The sequence below is a fragment of the Aythya marila genome (genome assembly GCF_965140915.1).
Source record: "Aythya marila genome assembly, chromosome: 1".
NCBI classification, from domain to species: domain Eukaryota; kingdom Metazoa; phylum Chordata; class Aves; order Anseriformes; family Anatidae; genus Aythya; species Aythya marila.
The window spans coordinates 104,024,210-104,049,778 of record NC_139042.1 but is presented as its reverse complement, the minus strand read 5'-3'; the positions used below and the strand labels follow the sequence as shown (position 1 = coordinate 104,049,778).

Below are 25,569 nucleotides of genomic sequence, written 5' to 3'. Positions count from 1 at the left end.
AAACTCTCTGGGCTAGCGTTTTTTTTTTTTCTGTCTTGACCTGGTTTTGCACGTTATAACAATTCACCTGTTCTCCGAAGTGCTTCTTGAAACTAATTTTGTCCCTTTTTGTCATGCGATTCATAGCTGAGCTGTCCTGCTTGGACTTATATCAGCTCATTAAATATCAGCTCATTAATAAATGAGATAAAGTGAGTCTCTGGAATACTTTCTTAATGGCTCATCAGACATTGGCACTCAGTTGGTGGAAACATTTATTTGAGAGAACAATTCTAAACTTTTCAGCAATCCCAGAAAATACATAATCTATTTTACAGAGTATGTAAATATAGCTTATTCTGATGTGGGGCCAGAGATGTGCATAGCTCTTAGGTACAGTTGAGGGGAGGAAGTCATTATGCCAAATGTGTGATACTTCAAATTAGTTAAAATGCTTAAGCTTGAGAATATAGTCGGTGTATACATAATGCATGACATGTGACTATACAGGATAGTCACGTGTACATGTATGGTTTTCTGGATGGTTTTCTGCACATAGACGCAATTTGCGTAGTTTCAGTCTCAATTGTATAAACATTAGCCTTTCTTTTTTTGCTCTTTCCCAACATAGCTTTGCATAAAACTTGTTTTTATGCAATTTTTGAAGTGTAGTATGTTTTGTCATAATTCTGACCTGAAGCTCATCCTACTTTGTTTGCTTTTGCTTCATTTTCCACTTATGGAGTATGCTTATAAAGCATAATGCTTTGCTTTTCAGCAGTACCTGAGCTCAGCTCTGAGCAAATTAGCACAAGACTGGAAGCAGTGTAAATGTCATAATGTTTGGGTAAATTACATTGATTCTCTTATCTAGAATACCAGCTCTTGTACTATGAAAGTACTATGAAAAATAACCCTGTGTACTGTGCATGCGTATGAAACATTTGTTTTAGACTTCTGTAGTACAAGCAAAATGATTATGATCATATCTTGGAAACGTAGTACATTTTAAATGTTATTCCACCTTCCCCAACCATGTGTTCTAACGTTTTATTTTGAGGGCTTCACTCCCTTCGGTACCCATAGTGTTCCTTCTCATGGGTCAATATTATTTCAATAAGTGAGTAAGACGTGGGCATCTAAGTGTTTTTTTAGAGGTTGGTCATACATAAAATCAATTCAGAATTCAAGGAATAATGGAAACAAGACTATGTGCTAACTCTAGTGGTTAGAAATGATAAAGGCTATTGTCAATTAACTGAAGTTTTTTGTTTGTTTTTTTTTTTAAATCACGTTTTGTTTTTTTCCTTTAACAATAATACTCAAAATTTTCCTGATTCATGTAGGAAGGGCTGATAGTTGTCTTTATCATTGGTTTAAATTGTGAAAATGAGGTTAAGACTGAGAGAATGCACAGTATTTTCAGTATATGCAACAATTTGGGTAAAGTGTTAATTTTCACGGTGATTATCCTCTAGATAAATATCTTAAACCTGGAAAATGCAGTAGTAAAATTGATATTAAAAGAAATGCAAGGTTGCCAAGCTACAAAAACAAATGCACCCAAGCAGCAAGTATTTCTTAGTGTACATTGATAGTTAAGTTGAAATTCAGATCAGAATTAAAGTTGAGTACATTAGAACGTGACAGTCATTCTGAAAAAGCTAATTTTTATTGTTTAAAAAGAAAAATATGGTGACACAATTGTTCCTCTTGTGCTGAAGAATGAATATTCAGTAACGGAGGAAACGAAAGGCCTTAATCCTAAAACAGTTAATGCATTGTTCAAACATTAGTAAATGGCCTAGGTTTCTCTCCTATATATATGTATGTGTGTGTGTGTATGTATTTATAATCATAGAGTGGTTTCGGTTGGAAGAGACCTTAGAGCCCATCCAGTCCCAACCGCCTGCCATGGGCAGGGACACCTCCCACCAGACCAGGTTGCCCAAAGCCCCATCCAGCCTGGCCTTGAGCACCTCCAGGGATGGGGCATCCACAGCTTTTCAGTGGATGCACGCACACACACAGACACTTGAATTTAAGAGAGGTTGGAGTTCAGTTTCCATTAAGCTAATGTGTAAATGTAACCTTTGCAAAGCATGCAGTTCTGTCTAAAAGATGTCAGGGCATAAGTTACAGATTTGTTTCCATATAAATCCAACCCCTTTCCTTAAAACACTATTGTAAAACAAGCATGTGGTGTCTGTGCCTGCACAACTCTGTTTCAAACTGCAGTTAGAAATTTTAAGCTATATGCAGACTGTGGTAACAGTTACAAATCACATCCAAAAATTTGTTCCAGGTTGAGGTGTACCTTTTTTCCTGTCCTTAAGATGAAAAGGTTCTTACAGTGCCAGTTGTGATAGCATTATCACAACATAACTTCACTTTGTCACCACTGAAGAGCATTATTAGTGAGTGAAATTTGGGGTATTTGATTTATATTCCCTTTCTCACCCATTTAATGAATATTTTTAAATTTTGCTAACCCTTTTAAAATCCTCGTGCACAGAAGTCTTCTTTTGTATGGTACATCAACATGAGAATGCGTCTATGTGCTTATGGTCAAAGATACTCTCTCCATTCCTTTCCTTGAAAGGAGTTGATTAATAATCTTTCAGAAAACAGGATTTGCTTAAAAAAAAAAATAAATAAATAAATGAAAATACCTATTCAAAGTATGAGCTGAGGTGAGCCTTGGGAGGGGAAAGTGCAGAAGGTCTGTGAAATGAACAGGCTAGTTCCCACTCCTAGAGAGGTTTTCTTGTGTCCATTTCCATGTAATGAGATGGACAGCTAGGTTCAGAAGGGTGTCCTGTGAGAATGCTCTCTACCTCCTTTTTATTTCTCCAGTTAGCAGGTGGGCTTCTAACAGCCTGTGGGTTACTGCTGTATCTTCTTCCCCAGTGCTCCTCTGGGTTGCACAGGAGAAGAGCAGAGCTAATACCTGAAAATGACATGTTCTGGCAGTGCTCTCCTTCTGTGCCCCCTGCTTGTGTTCTGTGTTTATCCCTCCCCAGTGCTGTTTCTCTCAGAACATCACTGTCAGTGGAAACGTAAGGTTAACTGGCAGAGCCTGGAACTCACCCAGAATACATAACATACACCAGTGTCGAACATCTTGAAACCAGATGTTCAGCAAAACCAGAGATCTGACATGTCACGTACCAGCCTCTACTCTTCCCACTAACACCTCCACCCATAACTGCCAAAACTCGCAGCGCTCTTTCCAGATCATAGAGAGCTCCTGAGCAGATACCACACATTGGCACATGATGAGAAAGCATGAGGCTGTGTCATCGCTAAGGCAAAAGTTGCTTTTAAGGCAGGCTTCTTGAACAGTAGCTCCTTCGTGTCACCTACACTAAAGCCATTCCAGAGTTGGCAGATGTTATTTAACTCCTATCCACATGCCTTAAGGATTCCTCCTTGCACACCATCTGGTGTTATCTACATGTACGTCCTGCCATGTTGTTACCATACGAGTTTATGGACCCTATATACGCTTGATCATATTACAGAATCAAAATAATTCAGCATGATTATGCATGATTGAAAATCTTCTTTCTCTCAGTCTGAACTGGAACATCTACTGCAGATATTCTCTGCACCAGTTGGTACAGGTTTCTCAAGTAGAGTGCTGCTTGCGGATAACATGATACAATTCTGTAGGATACAATGCGTTGTGCAAAATTAGAAACTTATTTATTCCATAAACTTGGTTATTCAAATATACTCTTGTCAGAAATGTACTATATAGTATTCTCCTGAGTTACTGGAAGCAGCCCTAATGTTGCAGGGTATAAATGATGTACGTATATTTTCAAGTGCTGGAGTATAGGTACGTGCTCTGACTTAGAAGAGTTTAAAGACTGATACCATTCTGAATTTACAAAAGTTTGTGGAGAATGTATACTTAAGAACCTTTCAGCTGTAATGCAAAATGTGTCTAATCATGATCTTCTTGATCTATAACTCCTGTCAGTCTGTGTTCCCCATGCTGCTCCAAACAGGTATCTCCTACAAGTACCTACAATCTAGCTAGGCCATTTTTAACTTACGTAGAGCTGTCTTGTGGCAGTATCCTTTCTGTTTTTGCTTTCTCAGTCTGCTGCTTTTCTTATGCAATGTACAGCTTCTCTTCTTTCTCTGAAAAGGTCTTGGAGCTCCTCCCAGTCCTGGGGTAGCTAAGAGAGAAGTAGAAGGTAACATAACAATTTTTGTATTCTAGAAATTGATTTCTGTGTTAATACCCAAGTGATATTATCCTTGTGACACTGAAGACAGTTTCATTAAGGAATTTATTGTATAGGATCTTTTTTTATTATTATTATTTAACATAGTTTTCAGACAGGCAAGGTGCTTTCTGATGGTGTGAATTATTATAGAAGGCAGTCTTCATTTACAAAAAACAATGTGGAGACATAGACTGCAGTAATCAAGAAGAATACTTTCAAGGCTGACTCTCAGAACATGTAACTGACTGACTGCTAGAGTACATACTATGCCTGTAGCTAAATCAGGAATCTAGATAGCCTAATTTTTCATAAGGAGCTACACATACTCATATGTTCTGAGGGGAGAAATTTCTATTCAAATAATTTACCCTATAATTTAATATTTTAACTCTTTTTAAAGAGCATAGAGTATGTATTTTGATTCTAGTGCCTAAATGTATGTGATATGCATTTATGGGAAGCATCTTTCTTGCATTATTCTAGTTGGACTATGTATGTATGGTTCCGAATGGGTCCTGTTTTAGCTTTCCCAGGAGAGTTTTGTTTTTCTTCCCTTTGCGGCAAAAATAGGTATGGCAATGAAAGTCCTAAAGTAGTCTCCTGTATGCTATAGTTCATTTTGGCTATGCTGCTGGTTCCTTTTGCTGTGTTGGCAAAATCTCTGCATGTGTAGCATAGTTCAGGTTGGAGGGGACCTCTAGTGGTCATCTAGTCCAATCGCCTGCTCAAAGTAGGGTAAGCTAGAGCCAGGTTCTTCTGGGTACAAGTTGCATCTACTGAGAACTGGACCCGGAAGCCCGTTCTAAGAAAGCAGGGTTGTCTCCCAACTGGAAGCTGATTTGATAAACTAAGTGTCTTATGTACCACAGAGTATCCCTTCCAGTTACTGTAACTGACATGGTGATTTTACCTTCCTGGGAAATAGGCAACAGAAACACAAGCCAGAATCCTAAACCTCTTTGCCTGTTAGAAATTGTGCATTTGCCTGAGGTAAAGGTAACTTTTTCATATCTTGCACTTCACAACTTGAATGTCGCATACAAAGTTGTCATGAGCATCAGCATGTAAATGTTGAGGTTGGTGCTGTAATATATTTATCCCATAAAGAGTAAGTTCAGGAACTTGGTGTAGAAGCTGTAGATTGCTGAGTCATGTATAATTATGGATGTCCTCTTCTGATCGCATGATTTGTTGAATCAGCATGTTGCATAAGTTCCCTTTGTTTTAAAGACTGCTGTTAAAAACATCTGCAGAATATATGACGAAAGAAGCAACTTTCTCTAGCAAGGTTCAGAACACAGGGTACCTGTGCAACTGGGTATCTTTAGTTTGCAACAAACAGGAGGTGATTAACTTTAATTGTAATTAGAAGGGTCGAATTACTTTTCATGTGCCATGGGGTAAGAGTACTAGTGTCACAGTTTAGCTGATGAATAGACTCTAATCTGTAACAACTTGAAAAATAGAAAAAAAAAAAAACAACACTAATGTCTCTTGCTCCCATTTCCATTAGTGATAATGTACCGTTACTGTATAATACCTGTTTATAACTTATCTAACAAAGATAATCTATTTTTTTTCCATGCTTCAAAGCACAAAAAAGTCCTGGAACACAAAGAAAAGATAACTTAGGTAATACAGACACATGCTTTGTACTAATTATAATATAGAAATAAGTTGATTTTGAAACATTTTCTAAGTAAGCAATCTCTAATATCTATTTCAGTTCGTAGCCAGCCTCCACCTTCAACTGGATTTTCAAGTGCAGGAGCTGCTGGATATGCTGCTACTCGACCGGTAGGCATTCTATCTTAAAATAATTTTCCTTCTAAATTTCTACAGTTTATTGCACTGGTATGTTTTTTTAAGTTATAACAGATGTAAGGTCAGAGGAAAATCTCACAAGATATGCTTTCAAGCCTTAGCTCGACACTCTTTTGGATTTTCAAGCTGACACGATACCATTTCTTTCTCTCAGGTTGTTTTTTGGGCAACATTTCCTTCCAAAGCTTTCAGGACCAGGGATAGTAACCACATGTGCTCTGCTTCCCCCAGAGTGGTCCTGGGGAGTATTGTAGGCTTTGTTTCTGTTGATTGGTTTGGTTTTTTGATGTATAATTTTTAGCTTGCATTTTAGAATTTAATCCAACAGTCCTTCTGCCTACTTTCTAAATATATAGAGAGAGCCCAGTGACATACGTCTTGGCAATGAAAGGGAAGTCAGATATTTCAGAGGTTATGTGGTTTAAAACATGAGATCGTTGTTAAATGGACTCAGCCAAGCATAATGAATCAGATATCACACACAGCCTTCTAAGTACTGTACCTACATCCAGTAAAAGTAACAACAAGGATGATTCTTGTTTTTAAGAGGTGAAGTTTATTTGCATATTTTAAAATCATATTTGCATATTTGCCTGATGGGATTTGCTCTGAAAAACATTTCAAGAAGATGCATTGTTATCCGCTTTTTGTGGGAATATACCATGCACACAATTCCAGAGGAAACAAAAACTATTTGTCTCATGATTTTTTCTGAAATCTAGTGGGTTTTACTGTAACACTTTACATTTGGTTTTCAAGTGTTTATAATTCATTCAGCATTAATTGCAATCTGCATTGGTTTCTGATTTCTCTTTAAATACTGATATAGGTCTTTTTTTGTTTGTTTGTTTTTAAGAGAGCAATTCAATTCCCAGCATATAAGCTCATATTCCAAAAAGTTTGGGAAGACTCTAGCCTTCAGTTGATGCAGAATGTATGTTTCACTAAATCCTGTTTGCTGGGGAGCAGAAGTACCTTCTTTACAATTAGCAAACATAAGTTTCAGATTAAAGAGCTAACCATAGTCTCTTGTGCACATTTATATACTTTCAGTATATAAAGTTGGCTGTAGCTTCTGTTTGCCATTGGCAGGAGGCCAGTTACAGCCTAAAAAGTAGACAGTATCTACGGTCTGTGTTGACAGTGGGTTATCAGTATATACTTATTAGGTCCCAAAATAAAATACTTTTGGTTTTGTTGCTTAAAACATTTTAGAGACTTAAATAAAGTTGAGTTACAAATTCTGGCAAAATAATAAATATTGTAAATGTTGTCGCACTGGTAAATGTATAAAGAGGAAGATTGTTGTAAAAATCCTTGGCTTTGACTTGAGCACTCATAGTATTTTGAGAATATATTCTCTGCTTGTATAAATGCATAAAAAATTTGCTCTACAACTGTTATCACAGAAGTTACTTTTCACAGAGTCATAATGATCCCAAGTCAATTAGCAGTAGATGACTACAAATCTGAAATAGAATTTGAAATACTTTCTTTCTACCCATTATCATGGCAGACTGTTCCACCTCGAGCTGGAGTTATTAGCGTACCACAAAGCCATGTCCGTCCCTCTGGTGGAAGACCAGCACCTGAACCTCAAACCAAACCAGCTGAACCACCAAGGGGTAAGTTTTATTTCTTCTGTAGTATGCTTATATATATTTATAAGCATATATATATATATTATATATAAGTATATGTATATACTTATATATACATTTGTGTGTATGTGTATATATATACACACACACACACGCACACACATATATATTTAAAAAGCTAAATCTAAATGTCACTATTGTGGTACTGTCTCTGGTTCAAATGCATTGCTATTAACAGCAGATGTCTTCATTTTTCACTACAAATGAAGATTCTCAGATATAATAACATCTGACAGCTTCAGTTAGTGCTGATGATCAACCACTACTGTAAACCCTTACCAGATAATAGGCAGCAGTCAGGGGAAATGTAGGCCCAGATTTCATTCCATTAAGAAAAACTCTTATCAGATTGCTGTGTCTAGGCTTATCAGTCTCTCCCATTAGATGTGTTGACCTCTGGATCGTTCTCTGCAGTGATTGCTCCATAATCATCTTATTTGGAATAGGATTTATATTTGACTCTAAAAAGCCACTTCCTAAATTGAAATATAAAGTTTTTTTTCCCCCTATGTATTCATCAAAGTATGAATTTTATAATGGTGGTATCCAAAAGTATATTTAAATTCACCTGAAGTATGTTTAAGAATGGTGTGGTTTCTGGCTCTGTTTTCTATCTAGAGTAATATTTTTTTACTGGAGATATGGTGGGCTGTTGATGACTTCCAGTCTACTTGCTATGAACACTTGCTCTTGCAGCCCTTCTGCATTTCTCTCTCATGCTTCCACATCTGTGCATTCTCATTCATGCCATTCTTAAGATTTCTAAAAACACTTCTTAACAGTGAACAGTGCTGCAAATCTACTTGCAGGCTCACCGTTGCTTCCGGAACCACTCAAGCCTCAGGCTGCTCCTGCCCAGCCTGTCCCTCAGCCACCGCCTGTACTAAGGATGCAGGAGCCGCTGATACCAGTGGCATCACACCCGCCTCAGACAAGTGCCCCACCAAGTCTGGAACCACCCCCACAACCGCCGCCTCGTAGCCGATCATCTCACACTTTGCCTTCTGATTCTGCTCCTGCACAGCAGCAAGTAAGTTTCAAACAAAACAAAACCCAAAAAAACCCAACAACTTCATATATATGTCTTTTGTTATGTAAATTAACACAGCTTGTACTGCATGCTGTAGAACTGTGAGAAACTCCTAAAGCAAACAAACAAATACGAAGGTCAAAAGATTAGTTCTGAAGTTCTGGTTGGATATACTTAACTGATTTTGTATCGTCTGTGAATAACTAATGTCTTGCATACTAAACATTTAACTTAAGATTTCTTATGACAGACATATGAACAACTTGTTCTTACAATTATGTTGTCATTTAACAGTTTTATATGGAAAAATACACAATCTAAAATGTAAGTTTATAAGGACACATGCATAATGCTGTTTCCTGTTTAATAAAGAGTAAGCTTTATAGATGTCATGATATAGTGCTTTATGTCTGATAATTGATTGCAGGATGATGATATTGATAGGTAACAGAAAAACACTTATCTCCCCCGTTCCCCATTCTCAATTAAAATACCAAAATAATTTGAAAATTCAGTCTGGTAACTTTGGTATTGTGTTCTGTAGGACCACTGAGAGTGTTACTTTCAAAAAACAAAACCTTTTTCTAAGAAAAGTCAATTTCTTACCACTTTAAAATAATAAAGAAAAAAATGCAGAAGTGGGTTTTCCAGTGCTGATTATACATGCATAAGGCTAAACTTATTCATTAAAGGCCAGTGGTGTTAATCTCTACAGTACCAGGTGCTAGCCCATATTATTCATTATGTGAATAAAGATGCATGTTCCTTGAAGTAGGTAGATTTGTGCCTTCTTAATTCCAACAGTGAATTTGTTGTTTTCTCTGGTGGTGTGTTGTTTGGTTTTTAATGCACTCAGCTGTGGACATTGATGACTATGTAAGCTTTAATTACAGCAGTATCTTAGATTTTACTTTATCTCTATATCTGAAGTCCCCTTTCAAAAAGCTGGTAGGTAATATCTATTTTGTACAACAGTGAAGCAGCCTCAATGAGTTGCTGATTTTGAATTCTAAAGTTCTCTCTTTGCTTGTTAACTGCTGTTTTTTTTTTCCATTTTGGAAACTTCAGCCAAAAAAAAGAGGAGAATATTGTTGAATATACAGGTAGAATATCAAGACTTTAGAGTTTGTTAGAAAGTATAAAGTTTTGCCAGTAGAAAATATATATATAGGCAGAAGGTACTTAAGAACGTACCAATTTTCTGAATAGAAATGGATTGCATTTTTTTTTGCTTTTGAAAGCCCTCACACCTTCTAAATGTAGTTCTCCCACTGATGGTTTTGTGGAAGCAACCCATTCTTTCAAAATTATTATGAAAATTACATTTATCTGTGTGTATACACAGCAATCAAAAGTATGCTCAGAAACACTATAAACAGGTCTTTGAGCTGGCTAATGCTGTGGCTATACTGTTTTGTTACAGTGAAAGCAGATAGTTTAAGACCAGTTCAAGTAGCTGTAATTTTCTCTGCAATCACATTTCTTTGATTAACATTGGCCCACCTTGAGTTTAATTTATTGTCTCTAGCTTATTTTTTGAAATGTTCCTTTTCCCATTTTTTAAGAGTTTGGTTAAATGATGTTTCTTTTATTTCTTGATTACCATTTGTAAATATGAAATTTTCTGAGAAAATTATTTTAATCACAAAGGCTTTTGAGAGGTGGTGGGATTCCAATCCCATCCTTTGACTAAAAGCTTGACTGTGATAGTTAAGAACAGAAGTTTCTCTTTATAAAAGTAATTGCTTGTATACAGAGTGAATATTTGGAACTTCATAGATTACCATGCAACATATTAAAAAAGCAAAGTAGTTGTTATAAATAGAATTTATTTATTGCAAATTAAAGAATGTTTGGCTTTTAATAGAATTGAAAGTCTTTATAGTTTTTCAGCTTAAACTATTATTATAGATGGGTGAGATTATATCAATACAGTTCCCAGAACGGAGACTGGTGCTTTTCATAATAATGGATAGTTAGAATAAGACCACCCATAGGCAAAGACTTCTAAACAGTTTTCACAAACAAGCACAAGTCAGATGCACAATGCATGTCAGTATAGAAATAACATCAGAACTGGCTTGAGCTGTTTTTCTGACTCTTAAAGGTAAAGCTTATGAATTTTACAACAAAATCACAACAGGAATTTAAAACTTATTATAGTGTTGTGTAATAAATATTTTTGTATCTCCTAAAATGTTTTTCTTTGTTAAAAAATAAGTATTTTTAATGTGAGGTTGGCTTGTTACTTGGATTTTCTTCCTAATTTTCTTTCCTTTGATGTCTCTCTTTCACAAGCAGGAGCAACCGTCAGGGTAACAGGTATCTATTTACCAATCTTGTATGTGGTCTCCATCTATTCAAGCAGAAAAGATGTATGAATCTTGTTTTCATACATCTAGAGTCTCATCCACATTAAAATCACCTGCCCATGTTAATGGATTGATTGTCATACCATAGTTTGCTTTTCCCTTTTATAATGCAATAAAAATTGATAGTGTTAACTGTATTTACTAGTGCCATAGCAAATATTTTGCTTTACCATCGTTTATGGAACAATTAGAAACCTTATTTATGTTGTTTAGTCACCACTGAATCTGCTGGTCTCAGTCTGTTTGGAAAAAACAAGTAGGTGTTGGACTTAGCATTTCTCTTTAACGCAAATGAACCCTGACACAATTGCAGTCTTGGTGTTTTTCTCAAAATAAAACACATTTTACATTTGTCAAAGAGCAGAGAACTTAACTATTACCCATAGTAAAATATGCTGTTTGTTAAAATTAAAAAGTCATCATGTTTTGGACAATTTAAAAGCACTTGTTTCCAGAATTATTCAGACCAAATTTTGCTTACAATAAAGAGCAATTGGGATGCATAGTTTCTTTTGGTATTTTGTACTTTTTGATTACTTGGTTAATAAGCATAGAATGTAATCAACTTGTGCCAAGCTGCATTTGATTTACGTTCATTTTATAGTTCAAAGATTTACATTTCTCCCCTCAGATCCTTGATATCTTTGTTTTAATAGTGTTTCTACACTACTGTAGACTTAGAAGGCGAACTATTCTATGTATGGTTTGGTAACGTTAGGCTTCATCTGTTTTAGAAACCCTGACTTAGGCGTATCAGGGTGCATTGTTCTGATAAAAAAACACCAGAGCAAATGCAATGTCGCCAGAGTGCTTTGTTTCTCCTGTCAACCAATTAAAGATGCAATTTAAACAATAAAATAAAAATGCTGCAGTGGATATACTGGAAAAAAAAAACAAACAACCTTCCAATATTTTTATTAGTCCTGAGAGTCTCTAGAGTATGTTATTTTTGCATAGCTCCTTGGTAAGTGGATGTGTGGAGACATGCTTCAGACTATGGACAATAAATGCAATAAAAACAACGAGACTGAGGTTAGGCCATTATAACATTGTATTTTAGTTGATAATTTTAGCTAGCTTCCTACTCCAACAAAACATTAGTTAGCAATTTTCATGCTAAAGGTATAAATGTTTGGGTATTTTAAAACAATGTGTTAAAATGACAGTCATTTGTGAAATTGGAATTCTCAGAAGCTGTTTCAACTTAAGCTTAATTGCTTTGCTTTCGCTTAATAAGGTGGAGCTCCAAACTTTGTTCTGTCAGTGTCATGACTTGAACAAACTGTAGATAACATTCTACCTTTTCTGGACAGTTGTAACAAAGTATAAAAGTTACATTGTTGTTTGAAGAAATTTATAAAACCAGGAATATTTTGGTTTTAAGAAGTTGCATGGACAAAACTGGCTTTTCCATTTAGTCTTATTCTAAACGATGATAACTTGCCTTTCTAAAATAATAATGTATTTTAAAAGAAAGTCCTTCCTCTTCCCTACAAAGCTGTTGATTTTAGCTTCACACATCAAGAAACAGCAGAGAAGCCTACAGATATGTCTACACAGAAGTGCCTAATGTGCATATACTAATAACACTAATTTTCCCTTTCATTGTGATGCTTAAATATTGCTTGTAACATCAGCATTAGAACCTTTCCGACAGTGAGACCTAGAGCTTTTCATTTCACGTCTGTGTTGGGTTATCACTTGTTCAGAATATAGCCTATCTGCCCAAGCTCTTCAAAGATTTTCTGATACCATTTGTGCCTTTTGTGTTTTAGTGCTTTTGGCCAGGATTATGAGTTGCATGAACCGATGGCATGGGTGAGGGGGGGACGAGAGGGGACTTGTGTTTAACAGCCAGTGAGCTTTACTTCAGAGAAGGGGCCGAGGGTTATTGTCTTCCAGAAAAGAAGCAACTTGCATGATGCACTTGTTGTAAAAGAACTTCAGTACAGTTTGGTTACAGTTTTCATTTAAGACCAAGAGCTTGTTTTGTTCTTATAGAACTGAGAAATGGGGAGTTAGTAATGATCTTAAAAGGAGACAGCCCCCTGACTTACTAAGCACTTTGTTTTCTTTCCAGATTAAAACAAATGGAGCCTACGGCACTCAACTCGAAACACAGTTGAACAGTGACCCTTTTGAAGACCTGTCATTTAAGCTGCTTGTGTCAAAGATGCAGACATCTGTTCGAACATCAGCTGTTCCAACCTTAAACCAAAAGGAGTTGATGCAGTTACCTTCTGCAACACAAAGAAATTATGATACTTTGAATACTGTAAATTGCATGCCAGCAATGCCTCCTACTCCAACCTTTAACGCATCCCAGGAACATACGCGCAGCTCTCCAAATCCATTTGTTACTGGACTGAACTGCACAAACCCATTCACTGAAAGAACTGTTAATGCTGGAAACCCATTTAGAACAGAAACCCAAGGATCTGAATTAACTTCACATTTACTGGAAGGACGTGCTGCTTGCAATCCTTTCCCTTCCCTAAATCCCCCCAGTCGTAATACGAGCAAGCCTGTATTTTCTGTTGATGCATCTGAAAACAGTTTTTGCTTGCGAAGTAACTCTCTCATGGTAAAAAATGTACAGCCAAAAGGATGGGTAACGTTTGATGAGGAGGAGAATTTCAGTGTAAAGCTAAAGCCATCTAAAAGTGTTCCAGATTTTAAGCGAATCGGTTCCAGGAAGACAGCTGGATCTCCAGATTTGCTGGGCACTGAACAAAATACTTTTCTTGGTTCAGACTTTAACTTTGATACTGACTGGAATAAAAGTTCTACTGATTGCTTCTATACAATGCCAGCAAGAAGACCACCCGCACCTCCTATACCATCAAGAATAACCAGCAACAGATCCCCTGCAGATCCTTTCACCACTTCTTCGGCACCTAAGGTGTCACCAACACAAGATTTTACAGAAAGATAGGTGTTCAAAAATATAAGAGGATATATTTGTTGCTAGATTTATCCAGTAGAATAATTGGGCATTTGAGATTATTCTGTGTGCAATAATTAATTGTCAAATGCACTGAAACTTTACTCATAAGCAGCCACTATTATTTGTGTATAAATTTTGAATATGTATATATGGTAGAGCACAAAAAAAAATGTCTGAAACTTATGAAAATCCCAATGTAATAGTATTTGAATAGACAGAAAAAGAAGGATGAGCTACTAATCTCAATAAAATATACCAACCTGGGAAATAGTTTTTGCTTAGGGAGCTCTCTCATTTCTGTTTCCCTTTGTGGAATTTCAAAAGAGGCTCCCTGCTGGTAGCCTTCCGACTCCCTTTTTACTGTTTTGTCAATTGATATTTATAAGTATTTACCAAAGAGCTGCCAAAGTTTATTGAGATTTGAATGTCGACAAGTATTGTTTAGAAGTTGTTTAATTTATAACAGAGGCTATGGAGATTTGTAAGGCTTATATTTGAATGTGAGGCACAACAGAAATAGTTTAATTTCAAAATACAAACAATGCTTTGTGTATTAATATATTCACTACTTGACTTCGATTTTCTGTGTCAGTACATTTCAGGTGTTAAAATATTATTGTCACATATATTGACTAGCAGTAGTTCAGAGTAATTGTTCCATATCATCCACTTATTCATTACTATTTTAAAGATACTTTTTCTCCCCACACACAAATTGGAAACAATTGACATAAGGTTTCCCTCAACCTCTGGAAACAAATCCCCTTGAATCTTGATATATATAAAGCAGTCTTTTACCAGTTACAGACAACATATTACCGTTAGCTTGTCCCACCCTCTTTCACATGTTGGAAGGGCTCTCTTGTCCTATAGAAGGCCCTGCATGAAAGAATCAGCGGTCATTGTAAAACATCAGAGGAAAAAGTCACCTTACATGTTTGGGCTGTCCTCCCACCATCCTTCCTGTCTACTATACTTACTGCTGCATTTGTCAAAAATGTCGCCTTCAAAGAAAAGAGAACTGCAGTTCTCTGAGGTGAATGTTATCGTTTAGTCGCTTTTGCAGTTATACTAAATACGTGACCCTTTGTTCCCCAGAGACGGTGACCATCCTGTGTGTGGTGCTGCTTTGAGGCTAGCAAAGGCTAAGTTTCAGTTTTACATATTATTCTATAAAAATACAACTCTGTGCTTTTATGTTTTCTAAAGCTCACATTAAATTACATAAAATGTAGTATTTTATTATCATGAGCAAATTCAAAATAACTGATTTCCCTACAATTTGCAGTGTCTTGGGACATAACTTCCATGTGCAGATGTGTGCTTTCACCACAAGCTGAACGTGTCACGATGTTGTCATCTCTTGGGGGACTGCAACTGCCTGCCTACACTCATGGGCTTACTTGCAAACAAACTGTACTGGTTCTGCAGAATTAATGACTGAAACTCAACATACTAGCATTACAGTAGTAAAATACAGAACGACAGTACTTTTTTAAAATCCTCAAATGCTATCAAAACATTATTTATAAAATAATCCACTCTTCCTTTAACACTGTCTGGTTGGCCATGAGCTGCAGCTGGGTAGAGAAGTGACTATCGTGAGTTTTATATTGTGCTTTTTTCTGTTCGGCTCATTAAACAGTACTTGCACATTTTAAACAGCAGTGGTACTCTAATCTTTGTGCTTCAGTATGTGGATTACCTTGTTTTACATTGTTGGCTATAAACATCTGTGTGATCGGTGTTTTGGTATATTCTTACATTAGCAAAACAACTTTGGGGGGAAACTTTTTCCTAGTGGGAGTTACGTGATAAATATGTTCTTCGTTGAATATTTAATTACAGTGATTAAAAACTAAAACCTACCTGGTATACAGCACCTCTGCACTAGACAGGATTACGGAGGCTGACAGCAACGTACTGCGGAGATCACAAGAACTGCTCCAAACCTAGAGTGTGTGTAAATATCGCTAACCACCGTGACGTGTATTAACGAAACAAATTACTAGCAGCAGATCAGAGACGGCTAAGGATTCAGCATAGAAACGCTCAACACCTTCTCATGACTCCTGTGTTCCCTGTGGTAAATTGTGGTAAAAATGTACCCGTTTTCTCTTGCTTGTGACACACGGTATTTATGGCTGTATACTTTCCAGAACCGCAGTATTGAAACTCAGTGGCGTGCACCATGCCGTTATATACCCTGTGGAAGGCGGTGTTGCATTAACGAAATAAACATACCTGCCCTTACCAACTCACCCTTCTCTCTCTTTGTACCGGAGCCGCTCACGCAGCAGCAGCCCCTGCCCTGCGGCGGGCGGCGGAGGCGCGGCTGAGGGGAGGCGCGGCTGAGGGGGCGGCGCCATTTTGTGTCCCCCCGCCCCGCCCGCCATAACGAACGCAGCCGAGGGCGGCCGCCATGCCCAGAGCGGAGCCGTGAGGGGCTGTGAGGGGCCGTGAGGCGCCGCCATGGTGCGGCTGCACGTGAAGCGCGGCGACGAGAGCCAGTTCCTGCTGGAGGCGGCCTGCGGAGCCCGCCTGGCCGAGCTGGCGCCCCTCGTCGCCCGCATCTACAACGGGAGGCTGAAGGTGCAGCGGCTGTGCGCAGGTACCGGCCGCCATCCGCCTCCCGGCCGGCGTGAGGGGAGCGGCGGGGCCCCAGGGCAGGGCGGAGGGGGAGGCAGCGGCAGCGAGGAGCCGGCGGTAGTAACCAGGGGCTACCCCTTGGGTAAACACCTCGGCCTGCCCTCGGTCGGGCAGAAATGGTCGCAGGGAGTTGCGTTTGTCCCTTGGGTCGCACCGGGAGACGGGCTGACCCCACGGCTCTGATCCAGCACTAAAGGCAGAGGCTGCCCGTTTATCCCAGGTGTGGAGAGATTCGCTGCTGTGCAGCGGTAAAACGTGCTCCCCTCCTGAAAGAAGCTGCCTTCCCGAAAGGGTTTGGAAAAAGGAACGTGCTGTCAGCTACAGCTGACTAAAAGTAAGGAAAAGTTCATGGCCAGCACGTAGAGAATCACAGAATCATTAAAGGTGGAAAAGACCTTCAAGATCAGCTGGTATCATGTAGGCTTGTTCCATTTGTTACACTGTTTCATGCACATGTGAAAAAGTGTGAATTTTAACGTAATTACTGTGTGTATATACATATCTATAACATATATCTATATTTAACACATATATATACAACATATTTATATATATACAAAGCATTTATATATATATATATTATTATTTTCATATACGTATATCTTTAAAAACTGAAGCCCAGCAGTAAGGTTTTCTGCATGTGCATAATCCAGAAGGGCGTTTCTCAGCGCTGTGTTCTCAGTAACACAGGTCTCTAACCTTGTTCTCCAAACGCTTTAAAGAGATGCAGGAGCTGGCAGAGCATGGTGTTTACTTGCCACTTAACATGCAAGGGCTGACGGAAGAGCAAATTGAAGAACTGAAGTTAAAGGATGAGTGGGCAGAAAAGTGTGTACCCAGTGGCGGGAGTGTCTTCAAGAAGGATGAAATTGGACGAAGAAATGGACATGGTAAATAGAGCCAAGAGGTTTGCTTCTTTCTCTGTAAGCATAAATAATCTGTGATATCATGAGGAACGTGAAAACCATAATTCTGAACTTCATTTTCACCTCACTGTCCTGGAAGAAGAGAAAACCAAGTCAATACTTAGTATACATTCGATAACAGGCCAGCCTGATAGCCAGCTAATGTTTCTTTGCCAACTACAGTGATCATCCTATAAACACACCATGTTAAAGGCAGTTGTAGATTTGTTATGTCAGAAGCTATTTAAGAGCCTTTTTTTCCACAATAAATCAGCTAAATGTTCAGTTACATACATAAATCCTGGGTTAGGACCTAGCGTAATGCTGATTTAAAAGCCTAAATGGTGTTATATCTCTTTGGCACACCTGCTATTTAACTTTGCAACTGTAACTGCTTGGAAGTAAACTCCAAAAATAAGCAAGCAGTTGCTAGTATGGAGAGTGACTATTTTGCTTCAATTTATCCTCCCTGTTTGTAAGTGCATACTTGTGTACTGTTTCTCTCCAGAGTTTTAAGGTGTTTTGAGTTAACAGGTTCTTCTAGTGTCTCTCAGTTCTTGTATTCACTGTGACTCAGGCTTCCTGGACTCATTCATCTCTTTTTCTTTCTGCAAATTCTGCTCCTGCCTTAGCACCTGGTACGAGCATCGAGCACTGCTCCCCTGCCACCTCAGTGCCAGGGGCACGAGGGCTGGCTGTGACCATCTTCGTGCTGGCTGCTTTATTGTTACCCCGACACCACAACAGCCCCTGCCAGGCCAGCAGCCCTTTAGATGCTGGTTGCAGGCAGTTCAATTACAGAGGAAGCTTTGAATAATTTAGCTTTAACTTGGCATACACAAGCAGCTTATTCCAAATGTTGTTTTGGGGAAAATAATTCTTCTAGTGCAACGCATCATTCAATCAAGCTTAAGCTCTTGCTGAGTTTCAGTAAGAGCTTACAATATACCTAAATGTTTTCCCTCCTGCTTGTGTTCCCACAAGTGGTCGAGTCTCTTGCACACCTTGGGGCAGGCATTTTGCTTCAGAGTTTGGCATGGTTGTGAGCAGTGTCAGGCCTTATAGTAAAAAATTTTAAGTAAATTTAGCAGAAGGGTAGTACCACTCTTACTCGTAGTCATAGTTGGGCATTTATGTGTTAGTGGGTAGACAGCTTTTTAATATCAACAAAGCGGTAATACTGAACAGAGCACAAATGTGGGCCAAATTAGATACAACTAAATGATGCATTTAAATACTCAGCTGGAAACGAGCATGGTTTAACTGTGTTTTTCTTTGAGAGGAAGGTTTTTTATAACAGTTTAAATATGTAACTATGATATGAAATGTGCATTGTAGTTGCAAAACTGCATTTACTATTAGGATGAGATTTTAATTAGAAAAAAAGTCAGAAAACTCCAAGCTGGTGTTCCTGATTAAAGCACATCTGCCTGTAGAGCCCACAACAGTTACAGCAAGGGAAAGCGTCATGCTTTAGGTTGTGGTGAGCGTGAGATTATGGCTGTTGCTTTTTACTCAGTATTTTTGTCTCAAGTGAAGTTTTCAGTACCAGTCAATTGGCTTAATGCAAATGTAAGTTTGACTCTCCCGTGACACATGCTGGTTTGTTTCTCGAGTTAGTAAGAAGTGTGACAATGCACTATGCAAGTGGTAAATAGACTACAATGTAGTAGCCTATGTATCTCTTGCTTTGTGCTTTAACAATGTTTCATTTGCTTACAGTAGAGAATAACTAGGGCAGGTCCTTTGCTTGTTTTGGGTTGGTGGTGGTTGGTTGTGTTTTTTGTTTTGCTTTTGTTTAGTTTGGTTTTATGGTAAATACAAATTATTAAGTGTGCATCTCTTATTTTTAGCTCCAAATGAAAAAATGCAGCAAGTAATAAAAAAGACAATAGAGGAAGCCAAGGCCTTAATCTCTAAGGTAAGTTTTCCAAAGTAGCATGAACTGTCCTAATAGGTGCTGTGTTGTTGCACGGCTTAATTAAATATGGGCCTTTTTCAGTGTAAGGGGTAATGATTTTTGAATAATATCCTGCGGTGATGTGAACAATCTAACAGAAACGGACATTTCTGTTAATGATTTTCTTAATGGCTTTTGGCAAGCTGGTTCAACAAGTTAAGGAATCCGATATTAAACACCAAGTGAATGCTGGCAGCCTAGACCACATGAATGATTAAATTGCATTTAATTTTATCCACATGCTCTTAATTTGCTATTGATGCATTCTTGAGGCGGATGCCTGTCGTGTTTTCTGGTGAAAAATTAACTTCATTCTGTGATGCTTCTGCAATAAAGTACCTTTTGCTCATTAGCGTAGTCATTTGGCTCTACATATAATTAATTGAAAAATATGTTTTGATCTCTTAGATTAGGCCTTGGTTTTACAAGTACTTGGAGGCAAGCTTGGTCTCCATGAGTTCGTGTGTGTAAACATAAGTCAGAGGGTATGCCCTGATGGAACTACAGACTCAGTTATTCATCTTCATTTTACCAAATATTGAGATACTCTGTATAGTGTCTGAGCTTTCATATGACTTTGAAACACTAATTAAATCATATTTATTATCAGATTGGTTTTTTTTTTGGTGGATGTTTGCAAGCTGTTTACTTTTCCCCACCTCTATAATCTGGGAATTAGCAGGTGTGGAACTTGAAAACAGCTTTATACTAGTTAAACATACAGATAAAGTTAACAATTTTTTTAACATTGCCTGTGCACTGAAATTGGCCTTCTTGACGGTTCCACTGCTGATAACTGTGTCATATCAGTTACCTGGAGTGAGCAGCTCAGCGTTACCAGCAGCTTCATGGATCTGTTGGAGGCAAGCAGAGGAGCTACTGTGTTGTGTGACAGCGCCTCAGGTGTGCTGAGTTGCAGCAAACCTGTCCTGAATTTAGGGAGGATTTCAGCCAAACTGTTTCGAGTCATAACAAAATCCATACAAAATGAGACATGTTAAATGAGATGAAATGAGAGAAGTTAAAGCCTTTGCTTTACTTTAAAGATTTCCTCTGGGTGGACACTTTGGACTCTTGGATTACAACTGATCAACTCTATTTTTAAATGTCTAGGAAACTATTAATATTTGGCTTTACATCTTGAGAGGAAAAAGAAAACCTGCAGATCTCGTCTCCACTCTGCAGTTCTTCCTGGGTGGAACTTACAGCTATCTCAACTATCTACCTTATCGTCATTTACAATAAGAAATTGCAAAATTACTGCACTGAATGCTTTCTTACTCCAGGAATTACTATTGTTTATTGGTGAATTAAGTTAAAAGATAGTTTGTGAAGTATTTTGGCAGGTTCGTCACTGCATGGTGATGAAAATAAATATGTTTGTATATTTAAAAAGCAAAAAAAGGAGAAAAAGTTTATCATCTGAGGCTGAGAAACCAATTGTACGTGCCAGTTAACTGGTTTAATAATAGCCACAAGGAGGCAGCATTCTCTTACTTTTTTTTTTAATAAACCTTGTTATTTTCAGTATTGGAACAGTTAAATCCTTAAGCAAAAGTGTCAATTTTTCTCTTCCACATGCATCTTGTTTCGCTTTTTGTTTGTTCGATCTTCCTTCTGTCTGTTGCAGTTGGGTTTGGAATGATCTCAGGTATTTGATCTTACAGATCTCTGCCTGAACCATGCCAAGCTTTACTCCTTTGCTCACGTGCTCTATTTTTAACTCAACCCTCAGTTTTTAGACCCTTTCTCTAGCCCTACGTTAATTCTACTGTTTTAATCTTGTTTATGAATCACATCCAATTTCTGCAGTGATATGTATTCTTATCAGAAAGCCTATATCCACAGATGTTTGTTACTAAATGCCTCTTGCACAAGTTGGTGGATGTTCAAGATCTCTCATTTTTTGCCACTGTAAGCAAGGTAAGCAGAGAGGGTGCTAATGATACGTATGGAAATCAATACTCAAATGAGAAAATTTGCACTCCTCTTATTTTTGCGCAGATGGTTAGCTTTGCTCAAATATCCCAGCAATGAACCTTTAAAGTGACTACTAAACGAAGTCTTCATGCAGACACACATATGTACATGTAAAATCTCCATATATATGTATATATATATGTAGATATGTAGATATTTTACAGTTCTCTACAGACTGTAAAATATGAATGATCCTTGCCTGCATTTCAGAAACAAGTTCAGGCCAACGTGTGTGTTACTATGGAGATGGTGAAAGATGCACTGGACCAGCTGCGAGGGGCTGTGATGATTGTGTACCCAATGGGATTGCCTCCACATGACCCAGTGAGGATGGAGCTGGAAGATAAAGAAGATTTGGCGGGGACTCACGTATGCAGTAGTGTTTTTGTATTATATGTAGTGTCTGGGCTAAATTTGTGGTGTTTCCCACTTTATCAGTGAAGGCTGCTTGTTTTCATGTACATGAAATATTTTGTTTAACATTTTTGTCAGACAGTGTACATAAAAGCACACCAATAGCTTAACTAGAAATAAGGTGAGTGAAGTATCTTTGAAATGTTACTTACAAAGCTGAGTTCAGGTAAGTGTGAGACCCAATTTAAGCTTGTGGTCAATATTGAGAATTTAATGCCCAAAGTGTTGCTGTTAGGTCAAAATTGAATGGAATATAAACCAAGATGCTGCACATTAACATGAAGAGAGAAGTGAAACAGGTGTATAGTGTAAAATCAGCTGAATTGCACTTAATTCCAAAAAGATTTTCCAGGGGAAAAAAAAAAAAGTTTTTGACAAAAAAAGGCAAAAAGTTAAAACCAGAACCCCAGTAAATTCTCCCCCAAACTTCACCTTGTTTGTTTATTTGTCACAGGCCGGACTTGAAGTTATAAAAGAATCTGAAGCACAATTATGGTGGGCAGGAAAAGAGTTGAAAGAAACCAAGTTGCTTTCTGACTATGTAGGCAAAAATGAGAAAACAACCATCATTGTAAAGATACAGAAAGTAAGTATCACGGGAAGGTTTTTTATGTGTTGTTTACGGCAGTCTGATTCTTTGTGGAAGAGAATTGGTAGTAGGTGTCTAAAATGGATTAGATTAGGTCCAGTTTAAGTGTCTCAAAGCTGTACTCAATCTATTTTGAGCTTTTAGTTTATTTTATCCGAAGTACTTCTTAGTATTTAGCTGATAGGCAAAGGAATTACTGTAGTTGCTATTACCTGCTTTATAAGAATACACCAAAGAGCTACTTAAAACTAGATTAAACACAACCTGAAAAGCTTAAAACCACAGAAACGCACACAAAAAAAGGCAAACAAACTGTCTCTCAGTTCCATCTCCGTGTGGAGCACTGGACAGACCCACTCATTCAGCACGCACAGTTATATGTGGTGTGGATACCCCTTATTGCCTTTTTTCAAAGAAGGTTTCTGCAACTCAGTAACTTTCTGACTGTGGGGTCCTCAGTTGCTTGATGGCAGGTCTTCAAACTGCCTCGGTTGCCTTGGGAATGTGGGCTTGTGTCTTCTCTGCGGACACATGTTGTGAAAGAGCCCAAATTTGAGCTCTCCTGAAGTCTTCAATGAGAACCTGCTGAGTGCTAGAAGGAAAATCAAGCTGTTGCACATGCACCACCCAGCTGTGCTGTCAGCTGCAGCTCACCAAAAGCTCGTGGTTGAGCTTCTTAAAAGAAATCAGACTTTTCAGTCAGGTGTGGTGAAGCACATGAGGCTTGTGAACATAGCTCTGCTGTGGAGCAGTGAGCAAAAAAGAGGCAAAGATTCTGCTGCTCCTCAGTTTATAAACCTGGTCATTATTTTCTGGACAGAGCGACAAACTAACTGCAGTTCTGTTCACCTCAGGCCATATTTGAGGGGAGAACATTTGTGTTTTCAGTGCACTTTCAGAACTTTTTTGGAGCTTGCTTAGCCCGTTCGTGTGTATGTAGCACCACATTCAAAGGATGCATTTGTGGATGTCGGATGCCTCAGAGCATCCTACTTATCCGTAGGTCAGAGTTACTCTGGTGCTGCATTTCGGTTCTCTGCCTTGAAAAGTAAAATGGCTACAGCAGATCTTACTGTCTGCGAGTGCCTGTAATTGAACTCGTTGAAGCCAAGCCGAGTGACTTACACGTTTGCCATTTAGAAGCCCAGAACTGCTTTCTCTTTTCTGTCAGGGTGGCTGAAAAATGGTGCGACAACTCAACAGCCATTGAAGGACAGGCTCCTGGGAAAGTTGTCTCACTGCTTAATTAGTTGCTGGACCTCTTCAGAGAATGCGAAGTAGTACGGTGGTTTTCTTATCTGACACTGGACGCCCGCATTCTTGGGTTGGAGAGCTAATTTAAACCATGCCAGACCCTTTTTGTTCCTGAAGGGGTTCGCCATCTCCCTTTAAACTGTTCTGTTTGCTGTTGTTGACAATAGCTGTCATCAGCTATTTTCTGCTGCATGCATCACTTCTTCCATGAGGACAGTTGCCTGGAAAAAAATATTTGTAGTAACAAGTAAAATTTATTTTAATTGTAGTGTTTTGTAACTATCTTCCTTCCCTGCTTTACCAAGCCATAGCCATTTTGAGTCTGTGTTAGCAGGGAAACTGAGGGTGGATGGGCCCCTCCTGAGACATGTGGAATGGCCTGAAAGCTGAGAGGCTTCTAATGTTTTTTAGAGCGGAAGTTTTAGTAAAACAGACTCAGTAATCTTGTTTCTAGCTTCCATTGATGTTCATAAAATTGACAGCATGATTAAGATGCCAGGATGAAAGAATAAGTCTCACCTGAACGCAGCAGGAGTTTCTTAATGTTTATTTTCCTGCCCTGAGGACCTTGTCGAACATGAGATACCTTGCTGTCTGAAGAAAGATTCTGCTATCTTTGCGTAGCAGTTTCTCCTGTTCTTTTTTGTATCACAAATGCCATTGTGAACAAAATTTATGGTTTCCCTTTCAGAAAGGACAAGGAGCTCCAGGGCGTGAACCTCTGATTAGTCATGAAGAGCAAAAACAGATGATGCTGTACTACTACAAAAAGCAGGAGGAGCTTAAGGTAGCGGTGACTTTTAGCTCTGTGTGAGCTACGCTGCAGCAGACACCGAGCGCGGGTTTAATTCACTGCTGCTGCCTTCACCTGTCCCTTCTCTTCGCAGAAACTAGAAGAGGATGATGACGACTCTTTTCTAAACGCTGAGTGGGCAGACAGCCATGCTTTGAAAAGACAATTTCACGGCGTAAAAGACATCAAGTGGGGGCCGAGATGAAGCTCTACAAACACCTTTTTGCCTCTTCTGCTGTTTGGTTGATACACTTGTTTGCTAAGAGGGGCGTTGTGTGTTAGATTCTTCTGAGAAAAGCTGAAGTTGTCTCTTCCATAGCAGATGCCTCTTTCAGCCTTAGGTTTTCAGTAAATGTTTACATTTCTATACAACGGTAGCAGCACTTGTGTCTGCAAAGATTGGAATCAGTCCTGTTCATGTTGATTGTTCTATTAGAAACTTGTAATTTGAGTATTGAAATATTAACCTATTTCAGAGAGAATATATCTAATAAATGTGCGCTAGGATATTGGATATTGTTTTGAGTGGTCTTTAATTGTTGGTTCTTGCACTTCTTTTAGCTAGTACAGTCTGTACAAGTTATTTTTTTATAAAAATAAATAAAATTTCCCAGGCTAATCCAGTAAAAGTTCAGTGATCTCTATGTGCCTGTTTGCATTTTGACATACCTGATCTTAACCTTATTTTTAAAGGAATTGACCTCTTAATTATTTAAGGAAAATATTTTTTTTTTGTATAAACTCCAGTAACATTGAAAATGAAGCATTCTAGAAAGATTTTCATCTTTTATTTTTCTTTGGCATTGGAAGGCACTCCTCTGAGCTCGCTCAGTTTAACAAGCTGTTAGCTGTCATGCTTTCAGAGACTGACAGAAATCTGTTTACAGAAATAAGCATCACGTGCAAATGGATTGGATACAATAAAAACAAGCTCGATAGGGTAAGATCTTTACCATAGAAATAACTCTTAA

At 38.3% G+C, this 25,569-nt stretch overlaps 2 protein-coding genes across 9 annotated transcripts in view; both read left to right on the top strand.

The window, feature by feature from the left end:
- The window catches only part of SYNJ1 (synaptojanin 1), a 65,203-nt gene extending 48,898 nt beyond the window's left edge, over positions 1-16,305 (top strand). For 5 of the 8 annotated variants that reach the window (XM_082784844.1, XM_082784841.1, XM_082784842.1 and 2 more), the window contains 6 exons: positions 4,140-4,187; positions 5,814-5,852; positions 5,947-6,017; positions 7,561-7,669; positions 8,515-8,735; positions 13,188-16,305. In XM_082784844.1, the coding sequence (XP_082640970.1) occupies positions 4,140-4,187; positions 5,814-5,852; positions 5,947-6,017; positions 7,561-7,669; positions 8,515-8,735; positions 13,188-14,042 (1,343 nt within the window). In that variant the 3' untranslated portion in view covers positions 14,043-16,305. The remainder of the gene's footprint in view (positions 1-4,139; positions 4,188-5,813; positions 5,853-5,946; positions 6,018-7,560; positions 7,670-8,514; positions 8,736-13,187) is intronic. The other 3 variants (XM_082784847.1, XM_082784846.1, XM_082784848.1) reach the window with 3 other exon arrangements.
- A 140-nt stretch (positions 16,306-16,445) lies between these two features.
- On the top strand, positions 16,446-25,226 carry LOC309873843 (cilia- and flagella-associated protein 298-like). The gene is made up of 7 exons (XM_082751595.1): positions 16,446-16,665; positions 17,426-17,593; positions 19,462-19,529; positions 21,759-21,917; positions 22,417-22,548; positions 24,497-24,592; positions 24,693-25,226. The coding sequence occupies exons 1-7, from the start codon at positions 16,527-16,529 to the stop codon at positions 24,801-24,803; spliced, it is 873 nt and encodes a 290-aa protein (XP_082607721.1). The 5' UTR covers positions 16,446-16,526; the 3' UTR covers positions 24,804-25,226.
- Positions 25,227-25,569: the final 343 nt, after the last annotated feature.